At 54.5% G+C, this 21,398-nt stretch overlaps 7 protein-coding genes across 7 annotated transcripts; 3 read left to right on the top strand and 4 right to left on the bottom strand.

The window, feature by feature from the left end:
- Window positions 1-973: 973 nt before the first annotated feature.
- Window positions 974-2,148, top strand: ACO1O0_008449 (uncharacterized protein; the record flags this gene model as incomplete). Its single annotated transcript, XM_083197813.1, has 4 exons — window positions 974-1,501; window positions 1,567-1,681; window positions 1,748-1,759; window positions 2,087-2,148. The coding sequence occupies 4 exons, from the start codon at window positions 974-976 to the stop codon at window positions 2,146-2,148; spliced, it is 717 nt and encodes a 238-aa protein (XP_083047281.1).
- A 324-nt stretch (window positions 2,149-2,472) lies between these two features.
- On the bottom strand, window positions 2,473-3,802 carry ACO1O0_008448 (uncharacterized protein; the record flags this gene model as incomplete). Its single annotated transcript, XM_083197812.1, has 3 exons — window positions 2,473-3,461; window positions 3,618-3,688; window positions 3,783-3,802. The coding sequence occupies 3 exons, from the start codon at window positions 3,800-3,802 to the stop codon at window positions 2,473-2,475; spliced, it is 1,080 nt and encodes a 359-aa protein (XP_083047280.1).
- A 2,961-nt stretch (window positions 3,803-6,763) lies between these two features.
- On the bottom strand, window positions 6,764-7,839 carry ACO1O0_008447 (putative secondary metabolism biosynthetic enzyme; the record flags this gene model as incomplete). Its single annotated transcript, XM_083197811.1, has 2 exons — window positions 6,764-7,606; window positions 7,834-7,839. The coding sequence occupies 2 exons, from the start codon at window positions 7,837-7,839 to the stop codon at window positions 6,764-6,766; spliced, it is 849 nt and encodes a 282-aa protein (XP_083047279.1).
- A 1,050-nt stretch (window positions 7,840-8,889) lies between these two features.
- ACO1O0_008446 (cupin domain-containing protein) lies at window positions 8,890-9,462 on the bottom strand (the record flags this gene model as incomplete). Its single annotated transcript, XM_083197810.1, has 1 exon — window positions 8,890-9,462. One exon carries the CDS (start codon window positions 9,460-9,462, stop codon window positions 8,890-8,892), a length of 573 nt encoding a protein of 190 aa, XP_083047278.1.
- A 1,380-nt stretch (window positions 9,463-10,842) lies between these two features.
- Window positions 10,843-11,722, top strand: AYR1_2 (NADPH-dependent 1-acyl dihydroxyacetone phosphate reductase; the record flags this gene model as incomplete). Its single annotated transcript, XM_083197809.1, has 5 exons — window positions 10,843-11,008; window positions 11,069-11,141; window positions 11,226-11,362; window positions 11,458-11,606; window positions 11,663-11,722. The coding sequence occupies 5 exons, from the start codon at window positions 10,843-10,845 to the stop codon at window positions 11,720-11,722; spliced, it is 585 nt and encodes a 194-aa protein (XP_083047277.1).
- Window positions 11,723-12,252: 530 nt separating this feature from the next.
- Window positions 12,253-13,089, bottom strand: ACO1O0_008444 (SDR family NAD(P)-dependent oxidoreductase; the record flags this gene model as incomplete). The annotated part of the gene is made up of 1 exon (XM_083197808.1): window positions 12,253-13,089. One exon carries the CDS (start codon window positions 13,087-13,089, stop codon window positions 12,253-12,255), a length of 837 nt encoding a protein of 278 aa, XP_083047276.1.
- Window positions 13,090-13,826: 737 nt separating this feature from the next.
- On the top strand, window positions 13,827-21,147 carry ACO1O0_008443 (type I polyketide synthase; the record flags this gene model as incomplete). Its single annotated transcript, XM_083197807.1, has 2 exons — window positions 13,827-14,015; window positions 14,089-21,147. 2 exons carry the CDS (start codon window positions 13,827-13,829, stop codon window positions 21,145-21,147), a joined length of 7,248 nt encoding a protein of 2,415 aa, XP_083047275.1.
- Window positions 21,148-21,398: the final 251 nt, after the last annotated feature.

Raw genomic sequence — 21,398 nt, 5'->3', positions numbered from 1 at the left:
CATCAGGGGGTCATGCAAAGTGCTCACAAGCCTTTGCAACCACCGGCCTAGGAGGCATTCTGATGTGATTCTGGAAGAGGCCGGGGGGTCATGCACAGTGCTCACATACTTATGTATCTTTGAGTGCGGTAAGACTTGCAGGCTTGCAGTGACAGCTCTCACCCCACTCTTGGCTGCGCACACGGCGGTGCGAATAATACGGAAGGAGCAGGTGCGTGCCAACCGATAGTCTGCGCCTTCCCATGTAGATACATAGTAATAATTGGCAGCCGCGGGTGCCCCACGCCCCCACCCTCCCTCTTTCCAGGTCGGCAAAACCGGATGTACAAATTCAATCGCTTACAGGGATGACGATCCTCCGATCCTCCGATTCACGATTGTCACGCCAGGCACGGCGCGAACCGTACATAGTTCTGCGCCACGTGCGGTTGAACCTGTCGGGCTATGGATCAGCGCCAAACTGCCGTATACCAGCCAGCGGACACCCTACCCGACCGGAACCAACCGACCGTGTTGCACATAGTACTTGTTGTATTTCGGCCTCTGTGGACCCAAGTCAACTACTCTCTTCGACTAAAAGCCCGACCGGGTCATGGCCCAGCCATCCAATGCTACAATACGTACCAGCAACACGTTGATGTTTGCTTCTTCGGACAACCGGAATACGCAGGACCGTATCTCGAGTAGTGGATAGCTGCCGAACCAGGTACATAGCAATCGCAGATAACAATTCACACGTTGTTGCATTGTGGCCGAACATGTGGCCCTGCATATGTTTGCTGCAAGACGCAACGCCTCCAGCCAACGCTACCCGTGGAAAACGAGGCTGCTATGAAACACGAGGAGAATTCTCTCGCTCTCGCTTTGCACCGTATAAGCGGACCCTGCCCACGAAGCTAGTTCGGACGGATGGAAGACGTGCCATCTACTAAGGTTCTGATTGCATGATTTTACCTGTCAACAAGCAAGCATCATGAGCGCTACTGAGGAAAAGACAGCCAGCTCCCTGGCCCAGAAATACGCAGCACAGATCAAGGGCAAAGTAGTCCTTACGACGGGCGTCTCACCATCGACGCTAGGCGCCGTCTTCGTGCACGCTATCGCCAAGTCGCAGCCCGCGCTGCTAATCCTCGCCGGCCGGTGCACGGCCAAGGTTCAACAGACCGCCAAAGCCCTGGAGGCGGAGAACGTCAAGATACGCACCCTCGAGCTCAACCTTGGATCGCTTGAGGATGTCCGCGCAGCCGCCGCCACTGTGAACGGGTGGGACGACGTACCCTACATCGACGTCCTCGTCAACAACGCCGGCATCATGGCTGTCGACTACGGTATCTCCCCTGACGGCCACGAGAGCCACCTTGCAATCAATCATCTCGGGCCGTTTCTCTTCACCAACCTCATCATGGACAAGGTCCTCGCCTCGCCGGCGCCGCGGATTGTCATGGTCAGCAGCGACGGTCACCGGCTCTGTCCCATTCGGTTCGACGACATTGACTTTATGGTAAGTTCTCTATGATATTTACACACCTAGTTCATTATGGGCAAATGTTTGATACTAGATTTTAGGAGGGAAATAACTACAACAAATGGCAGGCTTACGGCCAGTCCAAGACAGCCAATATGCTTATGGCGCTTTCCCTGGCCGAGAAGCTGGGACCTAAACGCAAACTGCAGGCCTTTAGTTTAACCCCAGGCCCCGGGGCCACCCCCAGTCATCTCGCTGATCACATTGACTGGAATGTGGAAGTCGCCGAAATGCGTGAGTTCTCCCGACCAGTGGAATGAGTAGCACTCTAGACCTACAATTAACTGAATTCGTATAGTCAAGGTAGACCGCTTCTTAGGAAACTGGCAAGGGTATTTGAAAGAGTTTCCAATGTCCACACCCGACGAGGGCGTAGCCGTATACGTGGTTGCGGCCTTTGACGAGGATATTGGAGGTAGTGAGTGCTCACATCCACATTATGTTACAACTACGGGAACATTACCTAACAGCGATATATAGCCCACAATGGCGCTTATTTCTACGACTGTCGTCCTGCCAATCCTTGCACGGAAACCGTTAAACCTTGGGCTACCAGCCCAGTCGAGGCCGAGAGGCTGTGGAAACTGACTGAAAGGCTTATTGGTCAGGAGTTCCAGTACTGAGTATATCGTGACTAGCTTTCTATACGAAAATACAAGCATATTTAGTTAAGCTCTGATTCAAAAATGACTAGTAAATTTATCAATATTAAAGCCGGTAATATAGTTATAGATGTGTATTTACATGGCATAATGTGTTGAGTCCGTAAACGCTTAAGATATAAGCCTAAAACAATTAATTAAATAAAAAAAAGGAACCATATGGGCTAGAAATATGGATTTCACCGGGCAAAGAGTAGCGTTCTTATAAATGAAAATCATTACTCATAAAATTTAATCAAAAAAACGCGCTATAACAAGGCTGCATCAACATGAAGTAACCGAAATCTACTCCTTCTGGTCCTCCGTCATCATCTGCTCCGAGAGCCTAGCACACACATCGTAGCTCTCCTGGAAGAAGCGCCTCGTCTTCTCCACCCTCTCCTGAGCCTCTACCTCGAATGAACTTAGCGTGGAAGTAAGAGCCTCATTGGAAGGGCAGTTCTTCAACGTGTGCACCAGGTTGCCCCATGCCTCGCTGGCCCGCGTCTCGGCCATCTCCTGCATCTCCCGGACGCGCCCCTCCAGCGTCTCCAGCACGGCGGCGCGGTTCGGGTCCGGCCCTCCCGCCGCCAGCGACTTGCGGACCCAGGCCAGGTACTCGCTCACGACACCCGCGATGCCGGCCATCTCGGCGTGCATGGCGAGGATGGCCGAGCAGAACGTCGTGAGCCCGTTGGTAATCTTCCGCGTGTCCTCGTGCTGGGCCTCGGAGAAGACGGGCGGCAGCGACTGGAGCACGGCCGACGGCGAGTTCAGGGCCCGGATCTCACGCAGACTGGGGATGTGTCCGCGAGGGGCGTAGCTCTGTCCCTGCTGGTCTGGGCGCTGCTGCTGCTGGTGTGGAGGAGTACGGGGCTTAACAATGTTGGTGCTGATGTTGTTGGGGCTGCTGTTTGTGCTACTGTTGCTGCCGTTGGTGCCATTGGTACCGCTGGCGCTGTTGCTGCTGCTGCTGCTGCTATTGCTGCTGTGGCTACTGTGAATGCTGTGGATGCTATTATTGGTGCCATCTAGTGACATCATATTGTCGACCGTGAAGTTCATGGGGTCACCACGCGTTGACGGGCGAGGGCTGGGGAGGGAGCTGCGGAAGTTGGTTTCGAAGTTTTCGTGAAAATGGACCATTGCTTCATCCATACTGCGATTCGAGGGCAGGAAGCCGTCGGTCAGGCCCGTCATGGGTGCCATCTGGAGATTGAACTGCGAGTAGTCACCGCACTCGCTATTGCTGACGTTGCCCTGGAGCAGTTTACCCTGCTTGATGAGGTAGGCTTCTGTCGTGTCTTTACCAGCCAAGATGTCAGGTCAGCCTCTGGAACCGCTGGTCTCTCATGGTATGATGTATATACGTGCCCACTCGATCCCGCAACACCTCTATTGTCTGGAGTAGGTCGGCTTTGGTGAGGTTGAACGTCGGGCTGTAGACGCACGTCTCTCCGCAGCGGCGGCATCGATCACACGGTTGGTCGCCGTCGCAACGAACCTTGCGGTCCCTGCAGAGCTTGCATGCGCTTGTTGTTCCAATCCGGTCAGCAAAGCCTCATGGAAGGGGGGCGGGAGGTAGAAAGCAAGAAAAGAAGCTGTTGGCAACATACATGCGGCGTGAGCTGCTCATGGTGGCGATTCTGGTCTGCACGTGATAATGGGTGTTGGCCGTGCAAACGGGGTGGAGAACGAATCAACACATCAGGGAACTTTCTTCTATATATGCCAGACGATTGGGATCTGTTTAGTTATGCACTGCTGACTCGGGGTTAATCCCTCTTTGCTGGGATTTGAATCCTCCTCCACGAGTCGAGATGCGTTATCTCAGCTTGGCCAGGTTGTCATTTGTATATTTTCCGAATCTGCACCGGCTGTGCTTACACTGAGTTGCCCCGTGGCCGCCGTGGCGCTGCCGGCCAAGCGGGCCGCACCGGAAACGGTCGTCCGGAGGCATCCCGGTCTAGACATCGTTCGACGCGATCATTATCAGCAGGTTGTCTCCATAGCAGTGTTTAATGGAACCATCTGGCGTAGCACATGAGGAGGGCCGAGAACTTCTTGTGTCCCTGTCAAGCACAATTTCAATGTAGACTCAACAATCAATAAAACTGAGCGACCGGACCTGACTGACGCACCAACGCTTTGATCCGTCGCAAGCGAGTGTGGGCTTACTTCACTAGGTGTGGTACGTACTCGTACGACTGCGGTGTGGAATGCAGACCCTCTATTGACAAGGGGACGGGCCAATCGGATAATCGGCAGATGAAGGGTATTGCATTAGCGGGAGAGAGACAAGCGACAGACGTACGGATAGTCGTAGCCCTTACTTTGTCAAGGATCTCTGCCATGCAGATATGCGTCGCTTGAGACGGCAAATACGTGCGCTAAGTGGCAGACGTTATAGCTTGTCAAATGGCGTATTTGCGCCAATATATAATTACCTACCCTTTTGCGTTGTGGCTGAATAGGAAGCAGCTAAGGCCGCTTGACGCCTATCGCTCAAGTCTCGCAAGGGGTCAGCCCAACATACTCGTACATCACATACTGCTCATCCATGAACGTCGTACTCGTAGGTTTAATCCCCATGCGGGGTAATTGGGAGAGGCCACCGTGGGGCTCGACCTACACTAACAGGGCGACGCAAGGTCTGGGGCGCATGTGGGTGATCAAGTCAGGATGCTGTAGGTTCGGCCCAGGCTTACACGCTGCTTAAGTGGAACGCTATCTGGGGGACATGTTGAGACAGGCTGCAGTAGGGGTCGGCCAGGGGTTATAGCCAGACGCATAGTCTGGGGGCATGGGACTAATTGCGGCGGGATGCCTCCAGCTCTCCCAGCTTGAGGTTCATCCTCAACCGCCATGAAAGTCCTCAGATCGCAGATAGGATCGCTTAAAGTCAAACCCGTATCCAGCTACTACATGGTACGGTACGGCGTAGGACCCTACCTATTAATCCAAAAGATCATTCCACAAGCTCTCGCTAACAGAATCTACGGGTTGTAGAGGCTTATATTGATAAGATAGATTATTAGGAGTTAAGGGTATATCTGTATCCGTACTGACCTGTCTTCCGCTGCGGTTCCGGAGATGCTGAGGCAACCGCCAAGGAAATCAATTAAACCAGGTGCTTGCAGTTATTAGCGGGTAAATATCGAGTTTCAGCAGGCGCCAGCATACAGACCCACAACGTAACTACCACCTTCCGATCTTGGATTAGTATTAGCCCGAGCCCCCTTGCTACCAGCGATCTGCATCTTTTCTTTCTTGCAGTAGCGTAATGGAGCTACCGCAAAGGCGCCGTAGTGCAGAACCAAATCCCAGTTACCGGCGACTGCCCGTAGTGGACAATGATCCATGGATCCCTCGTATTCCTTTGCCGGGTATGACAAAACCGAGAAGTCGCAGAGTCGCGGAGGTATGAGAGTGGCCTGAGGGCTCACTGTATTTCTGCCTATGTGATAGGGGAAAGTGTCCGATCGAGGCGTCAATTAATTGCGCGAATACATGCAACACGAGAGGACTCCAAGATCCTTCGACATTGATTTGAACCAGTATATGATTGATTTATTCCGCGTGTTGCATCTACGATGTCACATGCCTTAGGTCAGCTACCTATAAATAATAGTCACGTTACGTCAGAATAGTAAGTTTACGTAAGGTAATCAGGTCATCCCCGGGGGTGGCTCAGGTAAACTATATACTGCTGTAGACGAAGTGCGGGATTTTACATAACATGATATGAAAACATTAATCAATATATTCAAGCCCTATAATCTTCTTAAGGAGCTTTACTATACGCGGTAGCCTATATGATATGGAATTACATTGTTATAACGCGAGAGTTCAGGTAGCGTGGTCTTGACAAGTGTCCGGTTGGAGGCTGTTGATAAAGGCTGCAACCCGGTGAGCAGACTGCAGTATCATCCCACTTCCTTCCGTGTATCTGGCTCCCACTTAGAGCCGAGCAACGTTGCTAAGCTGTCGTTGATAAACTAACACCATGTCATTGGCAGCGAGTTACTATAAACTTTCGCAAAGACTCTTATCATAACACCTAACATATACTAGTTCAAAACACAGCCTTTGTTATTGACTTGGTATAAATTTTTGAATCCTGGTTTAAGTGCCTAGAAATGGAATGTGCTGAGCCATAGGAGACGAGTGATACGAAGTGCATACACGGCCGTTGCATGAAAACTTGAAGGCTAAGCTTAATGCGTCACTGTCCTTAGTATTTAAGGGTTGAAAATCATAGAAAGGTAGTCTACAGAGCGTGTTATTACCATGTCTTCGGCTATCTGTCTTGATAAAAGGGCGCGAGGAAAAGATATATCGCTGAATTTATCATATCTGATTTAGAATTCCACATTTTGTAAACAATATTGATCACAGCGGCCGTTATTCATATCCCTTGTACTAGTTCTCGAATATTTGGCTGACAGGCCTCCAGCTTGCCCATCAGCTCCCCCCACATTTTCTCGCTAGCCTGCTTGCCCTCGGGGCTCCTTACAAAAGCAGACAGTGCATGTCTAGCAGTTTGAGAGAAAAAATTAGAACAAGTTATGCGTCGTCTCTGGGGAGTGAAATTGACTCACTCTTGTATCTCACCATCGTTCATGTACTTGCCATGGCTCTCAACTCCCTGCCCCATCGCATGCACGAGGGTCCTGCTGCCGACCTCAGTCGTTCGTGCTAGCAATAGCGTCATGATGTAAATCTTGATAGCGAAGAATCCATGGAGGTCACGAGTGAGACCCGACTGACACATTCCGGGAGTCAAAGTGTTGACGATAACATGGGACTCTTGTTGTTGTGCTGCCAGGCGTTCGGCCAGGGCTCTGACCAGGAGGATCTGAAGGAGCTTTGAGACATGGTACCGCATGTCCATTTCAGCACAATTGGCATCGCTCAGCACGGCAAATGTGTCCTCCTCGCGCCACTCGGGAAGATTGTTCTCGACGTGGCGATCGGAAGCCACGACGGTAACTCGCGGGAGACTCCCATAGCGAGCAGCCGACAAGCGAAGTGCCGGCAGAAGCAGAATGAGTAGCAGGAAGGTAGACAAAACATTGACGGTCAAGGTGCTCTCGTTTCCCTCGGCGAGATAGAAGTCCTGGGTGACCTTGCCAGCATTCAGCAGGACGCAGTCAAGGCGAGCGCCCCCCTCAGCCACCTTGGCGGCGAAGCCCTTGACCGAATCGTAGCTCTCAAGATCAAGCGGGAGCAGGTCTATTTTACAGGAACCGGAGGGAATATCGAGCGAGCGCACCGCTTCCTCGCCGCGCGATAGTGAGCGGACCCCCATGATGATGCGCGCCGCATTGAGACGAACCAGGTGACGAGCCGCTTCCAGACCAAGACCCGCATTGGCCCCCGTAATCACAATTGTCTGTCCGGTGAAATCATATTGTGGTAGCGCTGGCGTCACAAACAACTGGGAATATGTAAAGGAGAGTGCTGACATGGCGTTGAGTCGTTGTTCGTCTTACTTATGATTGTCAGCACTTGAGGAATTAGTGTGGTAAACAAGTGTGAACAAATAAGGTCGAGGCCATCTATTGCCGTTTCAATCAACCTTGAACTTTTCTCTTCTCTTTTTTTTTGAAAATGGGTAAACGGATATAACGCTCAATTTAATGTTATTGGTGGGCAAGTATGTACGGACATCCCGCCGGAAGCCGGAAGCCCGCCCCGCAGCGCGGCCCCGGGTGTCCCGGCGTCGCAGTATGCTAACACCGGTGCGGCCTCTAGCAGAACGCTCATGGCTGCCGTATCCTTTCTGGGTCTCATATGATCCACCCAGCCGTCTACTTTTACATCATCTGCGCCAATATGCTCTAGCATTTTGACATTTCCCCCCACCCGGGACTCCGTCACCAGGAGGTTGCCCCGTTGGATATCAAGCCGAGGACCGACTTCCACGACGACTTTCCGATTATATTCAAGAACTCGAGTCACCATTAGATTGCGATGTATTAATAGTTTAGATTTCTTGGTCTTGTACTATACTCCGTACTTGCGTATGTCAAGTAAGCATTACTGTCAGAAAATCGAGTTACGATGAACGAATAGTGAACAAGTCAAGCATACTACACCCCTGAAGCCACATCATGAGTTCAAGTCAGGTCCAAAGGTATACAGGTGTCAATTTTTATTCTCCTTCCTTCTTCTTTGCGAACAGACCTTTTTCAGATCTCAATTGGTGCTCACCGTCCAAAGCCATGCAGATCCCATCTCGATTCCTACTGTAACCCTCTTGCATGAGGCACGTGGCAGTTATGCATTTTCACAGTAATGAGGGTTGCGTTGATCACCCTTGTCTAAACGTGGTTGAATGCAACGCTATCAAACACGGCCTAACGGGACACCACTGACTTGGGGCGTAACGCCACCCCTTAGGGGCTTATAGTCGACGATCATATATGGTTTCGTGGGGATACCCACCACGCGTATGCGGTCTGAGAGTATTATGGTGGGTTAAAGTCTCTTATGAATATATCCCATACGACAATTAAGCATAGGGTAGATGTATGTATTAGGCAGCTAATTGTCTTAGATTTCATGCAGATACGCCCACTCGTTGCACTGATTTGTCGGCAGAATGGATCAATTAATCGAGGGCTATCATAATATTCATGTTGAAATGTATATGTCATTTAATCCCCCAAAGCCACTCGCCACCCCTGCCAATGTCTTGAAGAGACAACATAAAGTCTCTTACTCAGGGTGAGGAGCATAGTCACCAGCCATGTCACCCAAGTCCTCGTCAATCAGCTGGCCATTAACATACAGCGGAGCGACATCCAGCAGGATGAACAGCATGCGGCCGCTCTTGGTCTCGCTCAGGTTCTTCCACATGTGGTTGCAGCCGCGGTTGACGCTGCAGTCGCCAGGCAGCATGCGCTTGCTCTCGCCGCTGTCGAGCGTGAGCAGGAACTCGCCCTCGACGACGATGCCGTAGTCGATGCTCATGGCACGGTGCAGCGGGCTCTCCATTCCCGGCGCGAAGTCGATTAGGCGCGCAACGCTGCCGCTGCGCACGTGGATGGGGGGCTCGTTGGCCGCCGCGAACGCAACGTCCTTCTCGTCGTTGAGGTCCACCTGCGCCCCCTGCGTGCTGTAGATGATGTTGGCAACGGCCTGCCCGTTGACTAGGAGCTTATGGTGGTCGCCCTCGTCGTCCTTGAGGAACACCCCCTTGCCCTCGGCGTTGTGCGTCGTGACGAGGCGCCTGACGGGTCGGAGGTCGTCGGCTGGGAAGCGGGTGATGGGTCCCTTTTCGGCAGGCATGTTGATAGATTGATTATTGGCTTTTTTGAAGAGATGGGGTGCTTCGGGGAATTCGAGATTGAATTGAATTGTGGTTATCAATGATCGAAACGGTAGCCAGCTATTTTCCAACTTTATATATCTCGACCAACTTCAATCGATGAGAGATTTAAGCTAACCACCCGGTTCGAAAGTGGAGGGCTCTTCGGATAGGAAGGTCCGTTCATTACCGATATGCTGCTTATTTTAGATGACGGGTTCCCCGGCGTGCCCCCGAGCCGGCGGGTCCCCGGCTGCCATTACGGAATCTCCTCTACTGCTTCCATCTGGGCTTACCATAACAATTCTAAATATGTGGCATCTCGGGATCAGATTATGATGTTGTGCAAGATTGAATAAAATATGCCGTTTTTCTTCCACTGGTTTAGACTGGAGAAAGGGGGAACTGCTGCAATGACGACATGTGTATAATAAGAGTTCAAGGTAATTCTAAGGCGATCAAAGCCATAAATTCATCCGATATCTAATTATACATAAATATAAATAAATTCTACTCGGGGGGATTAGAATCCTTTTTTTTACAAAAACGACATTCATTCACGTATAATGCTGACAAAGACTTTACAGCTAATACATGCCGTTCATTATATAATTGAATAGAGTGCTTATGCCTGATCAATATTTTGGTCAGTTACACGGGCAGGGGTTGCTCGGAGCAATGTGGGATGCATATATAGTGCGGTCTCGGGACGAAGTGGGACCTCGGGGATATAATGCGGAGTACCGGCGTACACACCTTTGTGCATCTAACCGATCGAGGCCAGACTCAAAAGGGCTTTTGGCTTGTTTTTTTTCCCTGGAAGAATGAAGTATTAGTTTTATTTGCGAATCAAGAGTATCTAAATTAGTCCTATTTTCGGGAACGACCATGTCGAAGACGCAGGGCCAGAAGTTTGCCCTTATCACCGGGTAATAACAGTCCAGAAAATCACAACTTAGGAAACTTATTGACGAGGCGGGAATGAATAGCGTTGGTAAAGGTGGCATTGGTGATGCACTTGCCCAGGAATTCAGCCGACAAGGTGAGAGCGACGATACGACTCTCTCCCCTGAGCCAGTTCTTAACACAAAATCGGATCATTGCAGGCTACGAGGTGTTTGGTACATTGCTCCCCCACGAGGGTCGGGACCATCTTGCCTCGCACGGCATCAAAGGCTTCACGGCCGATGTTACCAGTGACGATGACACTAAGCGGCTCATGCAAGAGCTCGAGCCCTTGTGTGGGGGAAAGTTGGATGTATTGGTGAACAATGCGTAAGGATTCCAAACTATTTCTACTAGCCAACTGGCTTGGTTCATCTGCTAACCAAGCAATACCATCAAGTGGAATTTGCTACACCATGCCAGCAACCGATACGCAAGTATCCGAGGTGGAGAAGATGTTCAAGGTCAATGTCTTTGGCCCAATGCGCATGGTGCATTTCTTCCATCAATGGTTGGTGGCTGCCAAGGGTGTCGTTGTGAACATTGGCTCCGTTGGTGGCCTTTGCCCCTATATCTTTGGTGGTGAGTCGAGGCTGAATCTGGACCCCCTTGGGCGCACATGAATTGCTGATCAACGGCTAGCGAGCTACAATGCAAGCAAGGCAGCTCTTCACCATTATGGTAACACATTGCGGGCGGAGCTGAAACCATTTGGGTAAGTTGGTTATGACCCGCCTATTTTTAAGGCGAACAAGACGGAGTTAACAGAACAACACTAATCTCTTCATGTTAATTTCAGTGTCCGTGTCGTGACTGTCATCTCGGGCGAGATTCAGACAAACATCCTGCGCCACGACCGCGCCCGCAGTCTGCCAGAGAACTCAATTTTCGCCCCTCTAAAAGACGCCTTTGCCAACCATGTAGGCAGAACACCAAGTACGCAGTACCGCTCTTCTTCTTATCAGTGCCACTCCTTAGACTCATCCCCTACCCCTTCCCCGTCTTCCAGGTGTCACCTAAGAGCTGACAAGATTTCGAAAAAGACACCATCACGCCCGCGCAGTACGCAAAGGCCGTCGTCGCCGAGGCCATGAAGGAGAAGCCCAAGGCTTGGTTCTGGTACGGTCCAACGACGTGGCTCGTGTGGCGCATGGAAACGTTCTGGGCAAAGGACGCTTGGGTGGGTGACAATTCTCCCCCGTGTAAATTTGGTTTTTGTTGACCCATACCCATCAGGACCCATTGCTTTGGAAGTGGTTCGATTTCGACAGGTTAGTACCAAAGGCTCAGATTTAATTAGTGGCAGAGAAGGCTGTGACAAGTGATGGCTTGCGGTGAGTGGCAGTTTGGAGAATGTCGAAGAATTAGGTTACGTACAATCAAGTTTTGTTTCAATGTATATTCTAGTATAACTCCATTTGAATGGCCAAAATATCCCCTATTTCGAGTATAAACCTATGGAACTATCATAACTATTGTCAAATTTAGTATGAAGTACTTGTTAAATAGTAAGATGCAGTTTGCTAAGTTAAAGTTTCATTCTAGGGTATGCCCTGCGGTTTGCTTGATACCTATAGTCTACGATAGACTAGTCTACCCGAGAGTGAAGACTGAATAATGATGAGATAATTAGGATTTCTATTTTATATTGAGCTAACATATATGCATGTAGCATTCAACCCACCGAGTAATCGATATACGGAAGTTAATTATGGTCTAGCGGAGCTGATTCTAATATATCACAAGTATACCTGAACTGAGTTGCTCGTTTTACCAATGTTTCTGAAATATACTTCTAATCCATATGAATGATATCTGACCTGATGTTACTCTTCCAAAGGTGGAAATCCCACAGTCAAACCGCCATCGACAACCCAGCCAGCCCCAGCGACGAATGAGGCCCGCGAGCTTGCAAGAAATAAGATGACATCCGAAACCTCCTCCACCGTGGCCATCCTGCCAAAAGGCACAAGACTCTTGATATATCTGCCAATGTCAGGGTTGGCATCAACAGCCTCGGCAACCATGGGAGTGTCCACCCAGCCGGGGCAGACGGCATTGACGCGGATTCCGTGGCGAGCAAGGTCGAGGGCCGCGCTGCGAGTCAGACCTAGAACGGCGTGCTTGGAGGTAATGTACTGGGACAGGTCCCGGGCTGCAGCGAGGGAGTGGCACGAGGCCAGGGTAACAATGGAGCCGCGGGACGTCTTGGTGCCCCTGCGAGAGGCCTCGATGCGCGGCTCCTGGACCAGCATCTGCTTTCCGACGGCCTGGATGACATTGAGGGTGCCCCCCACGTTGACGGCATGAAACCGGTCGAACTCGGCCTGGGGCATGTCAAGCACCGAGTAGGGCTTCCGTGCGCCGACCCCCGCGCTGTTGATGCAGTAGTCGATGCGCCCGAACCGCTGCACCGACTTTGCCACCATGGCCTCGACGCTCTCCCGGTCGGCGACATCGACCTGCAGCGCGAGCACGTCGCACTGCTGTCCGTTCAGGGAGATAGATGCCTCTTTCGCCGCTGCTTCGGCTCTACCGAGGTCAATGTCGGCGAATATGACGCCGGTGCAGCCCTCGTCGACGAAGGACCTAGCGCAGTCTTGGCCAATGCCACATCCTGCCCCAGTGATAAGGGCAACGCCCTGGAGCCCATATGCTCCCATATTTCCCGACTGATGGCGACTAAGTAATGCTTATGTATCTAGGTATATGCGTGCATAATCAAGCCTAGCCGATTTAGGGTCGTAGAGGGCCAAGAAGAGAGTTAGTATCCAGGGGTATAGAAATAGGATTTGGAGATGAGGTATTTGATGCTATCAAGTACTCAAGCTTTCTGCCATGAGTAGCAAAAATTAGCTCTCATCTGAGTGCATGTGTAGAGGGTATCTCTAGGGTACACAGCATTGTGGGTACATATCCGATGGGATGCCGGAACATGTGGGATAAGGAGATGACCAAATGCTGGCGGCATTGTCATTTTGTCCCGAAGTTTGAGTAGACGCACACTATATATGATATGCATAGGAGAAACATCCCTGCAACTCCCCGGCTCGGTCCGTCCGGTTGATAAGGATGCAGCCGGGTGATACGATCCGGTGTGAAGGGTCCAGTCGGGACACACAACATGGAAGTGTCCCGAGCCCTGGTGTCCCGGGGGGATCAAGTCGACTTGAGGTCCTATTGATTGTGGGAGAAAGACTATTGATAACTATCTAGTTTACAAGAGTCTTTTATTTATATTCTTCCTCATCATGAATAGCTTCATCCTTATAGACTCCACTACACTTTCAAACTAGAAACCTTGCACCAAACGACTAGCCAGACTCACATGTGATGGACATATGACCCTATCAAGCACCCAATACAATTTTCTAGTTTATACCAGAGGCCAAACAACACAATGGCTCCTCACGCGCAATCCTCAACAGACGGCATGTCTCCATGGTCTTCGTCGGGACCTTCTACGCCGCCGCATGGGCTTGTTGACAAGGGCGATATTGCCATCGTCGGTATGGCCTGCAAGCTTCCGGGTGGTGTTGACTCGCCGTCCAAGCTGTGGGATCTTCTCGTCGACTCACGTTCCGGCCAGGTAAGTTCTCCATGCCCCTACCTATATGGAATCATTGTCTGTTCAAATCCGCTAACCAAAATAATGACGGCAGTGCGACCTCCCCAAGTCACGCTTCAACATCGACGGCTTCTACCACCCCACCAGTGATCGTCCCGGAAGCATGCACATGAAGGGCGGCTACTTCCTGCGCGATGCCGACGTGCGCAGCTTCGAGAACGGCTTCTTCGGCATCAACAATATGGAGGCGCAGTATATGGACCCGCAGCAGCGCAAGCTGCTCGAGACGGTGTACGAGGCTTTCGAGAGCGCGGGCGTGCGTCTCGAGGATGTCTCAGGGGCCAACGTCGGCTGCTATGTCGGCAACTTTACCATGGACTTCCAGCAGATGCAGCTGCGCGACTCCGAATACCTACACCGGTACAGTGCCACAGGGCTGGGCACCACGATCCTCGGCAACCGCGTCAGCCACGTCTTCAACCTCCAGGGCCCCAGCTTCGTCATCGACACAGCCTGCTCGTCCTCACTCTACTGTCTCCACGCGGCCTGCGTGGCCCTTGAGAACTTGGAGTGCGACGGCGCCGTCGTAGCAGGCGCCAACTTGATCCAGAGCCCCGAGCAGCACTTTGCCACCATGAAGGCGGGCGTGCTGTCACCTACATCCACCTGCCACACCTTTGATGCCTCGGCCGATGGTTACGGCCGTGCCGACGGAATCGGTGCCCTGTACCTTAAGCGCCTTCAGGATGCCATCCGTGACGGAGACCCCATCCGCTCCGTCATCCGCGGCTCGGCCATCAATGCCAACGGCCGCACGCCGGGCATCACACTCCCCGACAAGCTGGGACAGGAGAAGGTTATACGCAAGGCCCACGCCAAGGCCGGTCTGTCGGTGCAAGACACGCCCTATGTTGAGTGCCACGGCACAGGCACTCCGGTTGGCGACCCCATTGAGGCCGAGGCTGTGTCTCTTGCGCTCAACGGCCCCACCCGTCCTCGTCCTATCCTCGTCGGCTCCATCAAGTCCAACCTGGGCCATAGTGAGGCCGCCAGTGGTATCTCTAGCGTCATCAAGGCCACGCTGATGCTTGAGAACGCCATGATCCCCGCGACCGTCGGCGTCACCAAGCTGAACCCTAAGATCCGGTCCAAGGAGTGGAACATTGATGTTGTGACGGAGCTACGCCCGTTCGCATCCCTGGGACGCCGGCGAGTGGGCGTCAACTCCTTCGGCTACGGAGGTGCCAACGCTCACGTGGTCATTGAGAGTGCGCCATTGGCAGCCAAGTTTGCCTTTGACGATGGCGGTGTCACCATTGCTCCCGCCCACAAACGCTCTACATTCCTCCTCCCCTTCTCTGCCTTTACCCAAGCGTCGCTCGAGGCCCGGGTCGCCGACCTCGCAGCCTGGCCTGACCTGGAGAGCACCAAGCTGCCCGACTTGGCCGCGACACTCGGTCTGCGCCGCACGCACTTCAAGCAGCGCGGCTTCCTGGTCTCCAGCAAGGAGGAGCTGCACAAGAATCTGACGGAGCAGACACTGCGCCTCGGCCGTGGCCAGACCGCGCCCCCTGAGTTTGCCTTTGTCTTTTCGGGCCAGGGTGCCCAGTGGCCGCAGATGGGCAAGGAGCTCCTAGACGAGTTCCCCATCTTTGCAGACGCCATGTCCGAGATGGACTCGGTGCTGGCCGCGTTGGCGCACCCTCCGGCCTGGACCATCGCCGGTGCCCTCCGGGAGCCCAAGGAGACGAGCCAGGTCGGCGCCGTGACGCATTCGCAACCGCTCTGCACCGCCGTCCAGATCGGCCTCGTCAAGCTGCTGGCCAGCTGGGGCATCAACCCCCGAGCTGTAGTTGGCCACTCGTCGGGTGAGATTGCTGCTGCGTTTGCGTGCGGCAAGATCACTGCGGCCGAGGCCATTGTCGCTGCTTACTACCGTGGATACGTCGTGGGTGCCCAGAAGGACTCCAAGGGCATGATGATGGCCACGGGTCTCTCGGCTGAGAGTGCGGACGAGGAGATTGCGGCGGCTGGGCTGGGGGGCAAGCTGGTCGTGGCATGCATCAACAGCCCTGAGAATGTAACGATATCCGGCGACGAGGATGCCATCTACGCGCTGCAGAAACGTCTCGAGGGCCAGAAGGTGTTTGCGCGAACGCTGCGTACCGACGGGAACGCCTACCACTCTCACCACATGAAGGCGCACGGTGACGAGTACCAAAAGCTGGTCACCGATGCTAATCCCCAGTTGGACGTCTCGTCGAGCATGGCTTCGGACGCCACCATGTACTCCTCCGTGTCTGGGCACACCCATGAGGGCCCCTTTGATGCGGCTTACTGGCGATCCAACCTGGAGAACCCCGTGCGCTTTGTGGATGCCGTTTCAGAGCTGGCCAAGAGTGGTGAATACACCCTGATCGAGCTTGGTCCGCACTCGGCCCTAGAGCTGCCTATCAAGCAAACGCGAACCCAGCTGAAGATTGATGAGGCTGCGCTGTCTTACTTCGCCGCCCTGAACCGAGGCAAGGACGCCGTTGACACCGTTCTCGGCCTCGCCGGATCTCTGTGGCTGGCTGGCCACGATGTTTCCTGGACCGCAATCAACAACCCTGGCTTTGGCAAGGTATGGACGCCCAGTGTCATCGCTAACCTGCCCCCATACCGCTGGACCTACGACGGCGTTCTCTGGAACGAGAGCCGTCTGAGTCTCGAGTTCCGGAACCGCAAGTTTGCGCGCCATGAGCTTCTCGGCTCCAAGGTGCCTGGAGGGAGCGAGACGGAGCTGAACTGGCGCAACGTCGTGCGGCTGGACGATGTGCCCTGGCTGTCGGATCACAGGCTCGACGACACCGTCGTTGTGCCTGGCGGTGCATTCCTCGCCATGGCCATCGAGGCCGTCAGCCAGGCCTCGGGCACGAGCCTCAGCCCGGACACCGGTCTGGAGATGCGAAACGTGCATATTATCACGGCCCTGACCATCCCCACCGCCGCCAACAGCAGCACCGAGCTGTTCACCAACCTGCGCAAGTCGCCCATCACCAACGTGTCCAGCTCCGAGACGTGGTGGGACTTCACCATCTCCACGTACTCGGAGAGCGTCCCTGTCACGCACGCCACGGGCGTCGTCGCCATCAGGGAGCCAGCCACGACCGAGGCCATCGAGCCGCGCATCCAGTTGTCTGAGGAGCAGCTCGAGCCCTCGGCCAAGCGCATCTGGTACCAGCGCTTCGAAAAGGGCGGGCTCAACTACGGACCCCTCTTCCAGTCGCTCGACGAGATCTGGGTGCCGCGCTCCAAGGCCGACAAGGTCGTCATGAGCAAGGCCCAGCTCGTGCAAAAGTCGGAGGCTGACGGTGCTGCGCCGGCGAGCTACCCATTCCATCCCATCACCTTGGACGCTATGGTCCAAGCTGGCATTGTGGCCACGGCGGCTGGTCAGACGCGCAAGATGCAGGGTTTCGTACCCACCAAGTTTGCCAGTGCGTCGTTCCGCGTGCCACAGTACCAGAAGAACGATGCCAATGGGGAGTCTCAGGTCGAGAATGGGCCAAAATGGCAGATCCAAGCCACAGCCCGAACCACCGGCATCAACTCGGCCGTCTTCAACGCAGAGCTCCTCACTCCAGGCCAGCCCCCCGTGGTCGTGATGAACGAGTCGCGTCTGCAGAACTACACAGCCTCAACCAACCAAGACGCCAGCGGTCTGGCCCGTCATCCGACTCTGCGCGTCGTCTGGAAGCCCGATGTGTACGGACCGGAGCTCCTGCGCGAGCGCGATCTGACCAAGTACCTGGACCACTTCTTCGACGAGGCCCATTCCCCCGTCGGCAAGGACGAGGGACTCATCAAGCTGGGTGCTGCCATCAACCTCGTCAGCCACCGGAACCCTCGCGTGTCGATTCTCGAGCTGGGTGCTCCCTCGGACGACTACGGCAAGGCTGTGCTAGAGATGCTGGACGCTGGGAGCGACTACAAGCGACTGTCTTCCTATACAACGGGTTCCTGGGACGACCAGACGGGGGCTACTGTCGCCAAGTCGTGGGATCTGGCGGCTGCCGAGATCAACAGCAAGGCGGCGGCCCAGCCCCTGGAAGAGCAAAAGTTTGACGTGGTACTGATGACAGATCGGGCCTTTGCCGGTGAGAATCTGACGGGCTCTCAGCTGAACTGGATTCAGTCCCTTCTGTCCCCCGATGGTGTCGTCTTGGCTCTCATTCAGCAAGACACTCAGCCCGTGTTGCCTGATGTGCTGGACACTACCGTGTCGGTGCTCAAGGATGGCTCCGGCGCTGTGCTCATCGCGTCTCCCAACGTGAACAGGCCGAAGCTCTCGGGAGTCACTGACAAGCCTGTCGTCATTGTCGAGCACACCGAGAGTGCGCTGGGAGCCTCCCTCCAGAAAGCCATTGCAGATGCCGGAGCAGCCTCGCAGCGCCTCCTCTTTGCAGACGTGACCGAGGATACTCCCCTCAAGGGCGCCACCGTCATCTCCCTCCTGGAGGCTGAGTCGCCGCTCCTGGCCGGCATTACCGACGACGAGATGCGCCGCCTGAAGCTGCTGACGGATCAGATCAGGAACCTGCTGTGGGTCACGGCCGGCGACCTCCTCAACGGCAAGACGCCCGAGATGGGCCTGGCAGCGGGTCTCTCCCGCGCGCTGATGCTCGAGCAGCCGTCTCTGCGCTTCATGGTATACGACACGGACAAGATCGTCGGGGATGATGCGGACCGCACGGCACACAACTTGGTGCAGGTCCTGACGGCCTCGCAGGCTGCTGGTTCCGACTCGGAGTACGTTGAGAATGACGGCACGGTGCACATTGCGCGCTTCGTGCCGGATACCAAGATCAACGCCATGTTCCGCCTGGCGCAGGGCACCAATGAGGCCGTGGACACGACGGTCGGTGAGATGGCGGGACGGCCTGTTCAGCTGGCCATCGCGCACCCGGGCCAGTTCGACTCTATCCACTTCCGCGCCATCGAGCTGCCGTCTGAGGGTCTGGCCGAGTACGATATCAAGGTGTCAGTCAAGGCGGTGGGACTCAACGCCAAGGACCTGTACGTTCTCGCCGGCAAGGTTGATACACCCGAGGCTACGTGCGCGCTTGAATTCGCCGGCGTGGTCGAGGAGGTCGGCAGCGCAGTTGGTGATCTCGCGAAGGGGGATCGCGTGGTGGTCATGGCCCCCAACCACTTCCGCTCCGTCGAGGTCGTACCTCGCTGGGCGGCCAAGAAGCTGCGGGATGACGAGGATTTTACTTCCATGACCACCATGCCGCTTGTCTGCGCGACGGCGCTGTACGCTCTCCGGCACCGGGCCAACCTGAAGTCGGGTGAGTCGGTCCTCATCCACTCGGGTGCTGGAGGTGTAGGTATTGCTGCTATCCAGGTAGCCAAGGCTATCGGAGCCACAGTGTTCACCACCGTCTCGACCGATGACAAGAAGAAGTACTTGGTCGACAAGCTGGGCGTCGACGCGGACAACGTCTTCAGCTCCCGCGATGCCAGCTTTGCCGACAACGTCCTGAAGGCCACCCAGGGGCGAGGTGTCGATGTCGTACTCAACTCGCTGACGGGCGACCTCCTGAGGACCAGCTGGCGCTGCATCGGCCTCTTTGGTCGCTTCGTCGAGATCGGCAAGCGTGATCTGCTCGACAGCGGACGGCTGGACATGGACCAGTTCCTGCGCAACGCCACCTTCTCGGCCTTTGATCTGTCCGAGATCTACCTCGAGGGCAAGAAGGGAGGGCGCCTGGGCACGCAGCTCCAGGAGCTGTGGAAGAAGCTGCTCGATGAGGTCGTGTACCTACTCCGCGCAGGTACCTTCAAGTCCTTTGCTGCGCTCGACGCCAACCAGGTCGTCGACGTGGCCGAGATGCCCAGCGCGCTACGCCTATTCTCGTCGCGCAACCGCATCGGCAAGATCGCCATCAGCCTGGAGAACGCGCAGTCCAAGATCCGCGTCCAGCCCCTGCGCTACAACACCCGCCTCAGCTCGGACAAGTCGTACATCATGGTCGGCTGCCTGGGTGGTCTGGGACGCAGTCTCTCTCGTTGGATGCTGGGTAGGGGTGCGCGCAAGTTTGTCTTTGTGGGACGGTCTGGCACCGACAGGCCTAGTGCCCGTAGAATCGTCGAGGATCTTACAGCGGCGGGAGCCGAGTGCCAGGTTGTGCGTGGTGATGTAGTCAACTACGACGATATCAAGAAGGCTGTCGACGCAGTCCAGGGCAAGATTGGCGGCGTCGTGCAGGCTGCCATGGGGCTGAACGAGGCCCTGTTCACGACGATGCCTAACAAATACTGGCACACGGGCATCGACCCCAAGGTCATCGGGACCTGGAACATTCACAACGCCATCCAGGCCGATGGCAAGGACTCGGAGCTGGACTTCTTCCTCATGACTAGCTCTGTCTCAGGCAGTGTGGGCACCGCGACTGAGTCTAACTACTGTGCTGGTAACCACTTCCTGGACATGTTTGCACGTCATCGTCGCGCCCAAGGCCGTCCTGCCATGGCCATTGGGTTCGGCATGATCTCTGAGATTGGCTACCTGCACGACAACCCCGAGATCGAGATGCTGCTGCTACGCAAGGGCATCCAGGCCATCAACGAGGACGAGTTCCTGCAGATCGCAGATCTGGCGCTGTCGCAGCCGCTGGACGTGCCACATGTCTGGGACACCGCGGCGGCAGGCCACGTCCTCACGGGCCTGGAGCCCTTTGGCTTCATGGAGCTCCGTCGCCAGGGCTTCGACATCACGAACCTGACGTTCAACGACCCGCGCGCGCTGGTTCTGGCCGCCGTTGTGGACTCGGACGCCGACAACGCCCTCAAGCAGCAGGCCCAGAACGGCGATCTGCCAGCCGAGGTGGCCAGCGCCATGGACGACGAGGGCGCCACTCTCGAGGAGGCCGTGCTGCGTCACGTCACAGCGCGCTTTGGCAATCTCGTGCTCACACCCGTCGACAAGGTGCCGCCCCAGAAGCCGCTGACCGAGTTTGGAATGGACAGCATGATTGCCGCCGAGTTCCGCACTTGGTTCTTCCAGGCCTTCCGCTTCGACGTGCCCTTCCTGGAGTTGCTGAGCAAGACGGTCACGGTGGCGAGCCTGGCGGCCATGGTGGCTGCCGATATAGAGGCGCGTGGGTAACTAGTCGTTGGGAATACTTGGGGATCTCTTTTATTTTTCTTATTGTTGTTTTTGTAATCTGATGATATAATTGAGTAGTACGACCGGGACTAAGTTCAATAGTTTTCTTTTCTTTATTAATAGAGAGATATAAATATTTCAACAAATATGGGTTTTCTACTTTTATATATGACTAAGACAGAACCTCGATGCTAAATCAGCCCCTTTAGTACTCTAAGTGTTTGACCCCCCCGCTAGTTACTTTCTTTCAG

Source organism: Amphichorda felina (genome assembly GCF_050947745.1).
Source record: "Amphichorda felina strain 45539 chromosome Unknown scaffold_8, whole genome shotgun sequence".
NCBI lineage: Eukaryota > Fungi > Ascomycota > Sordariomycetes > Hypocreales > Bionectriaceae > Amphichorda > Amphichorda felina.
This window is presented reverse-complemented; position numbering and strand designations above follow the sequence as displayed.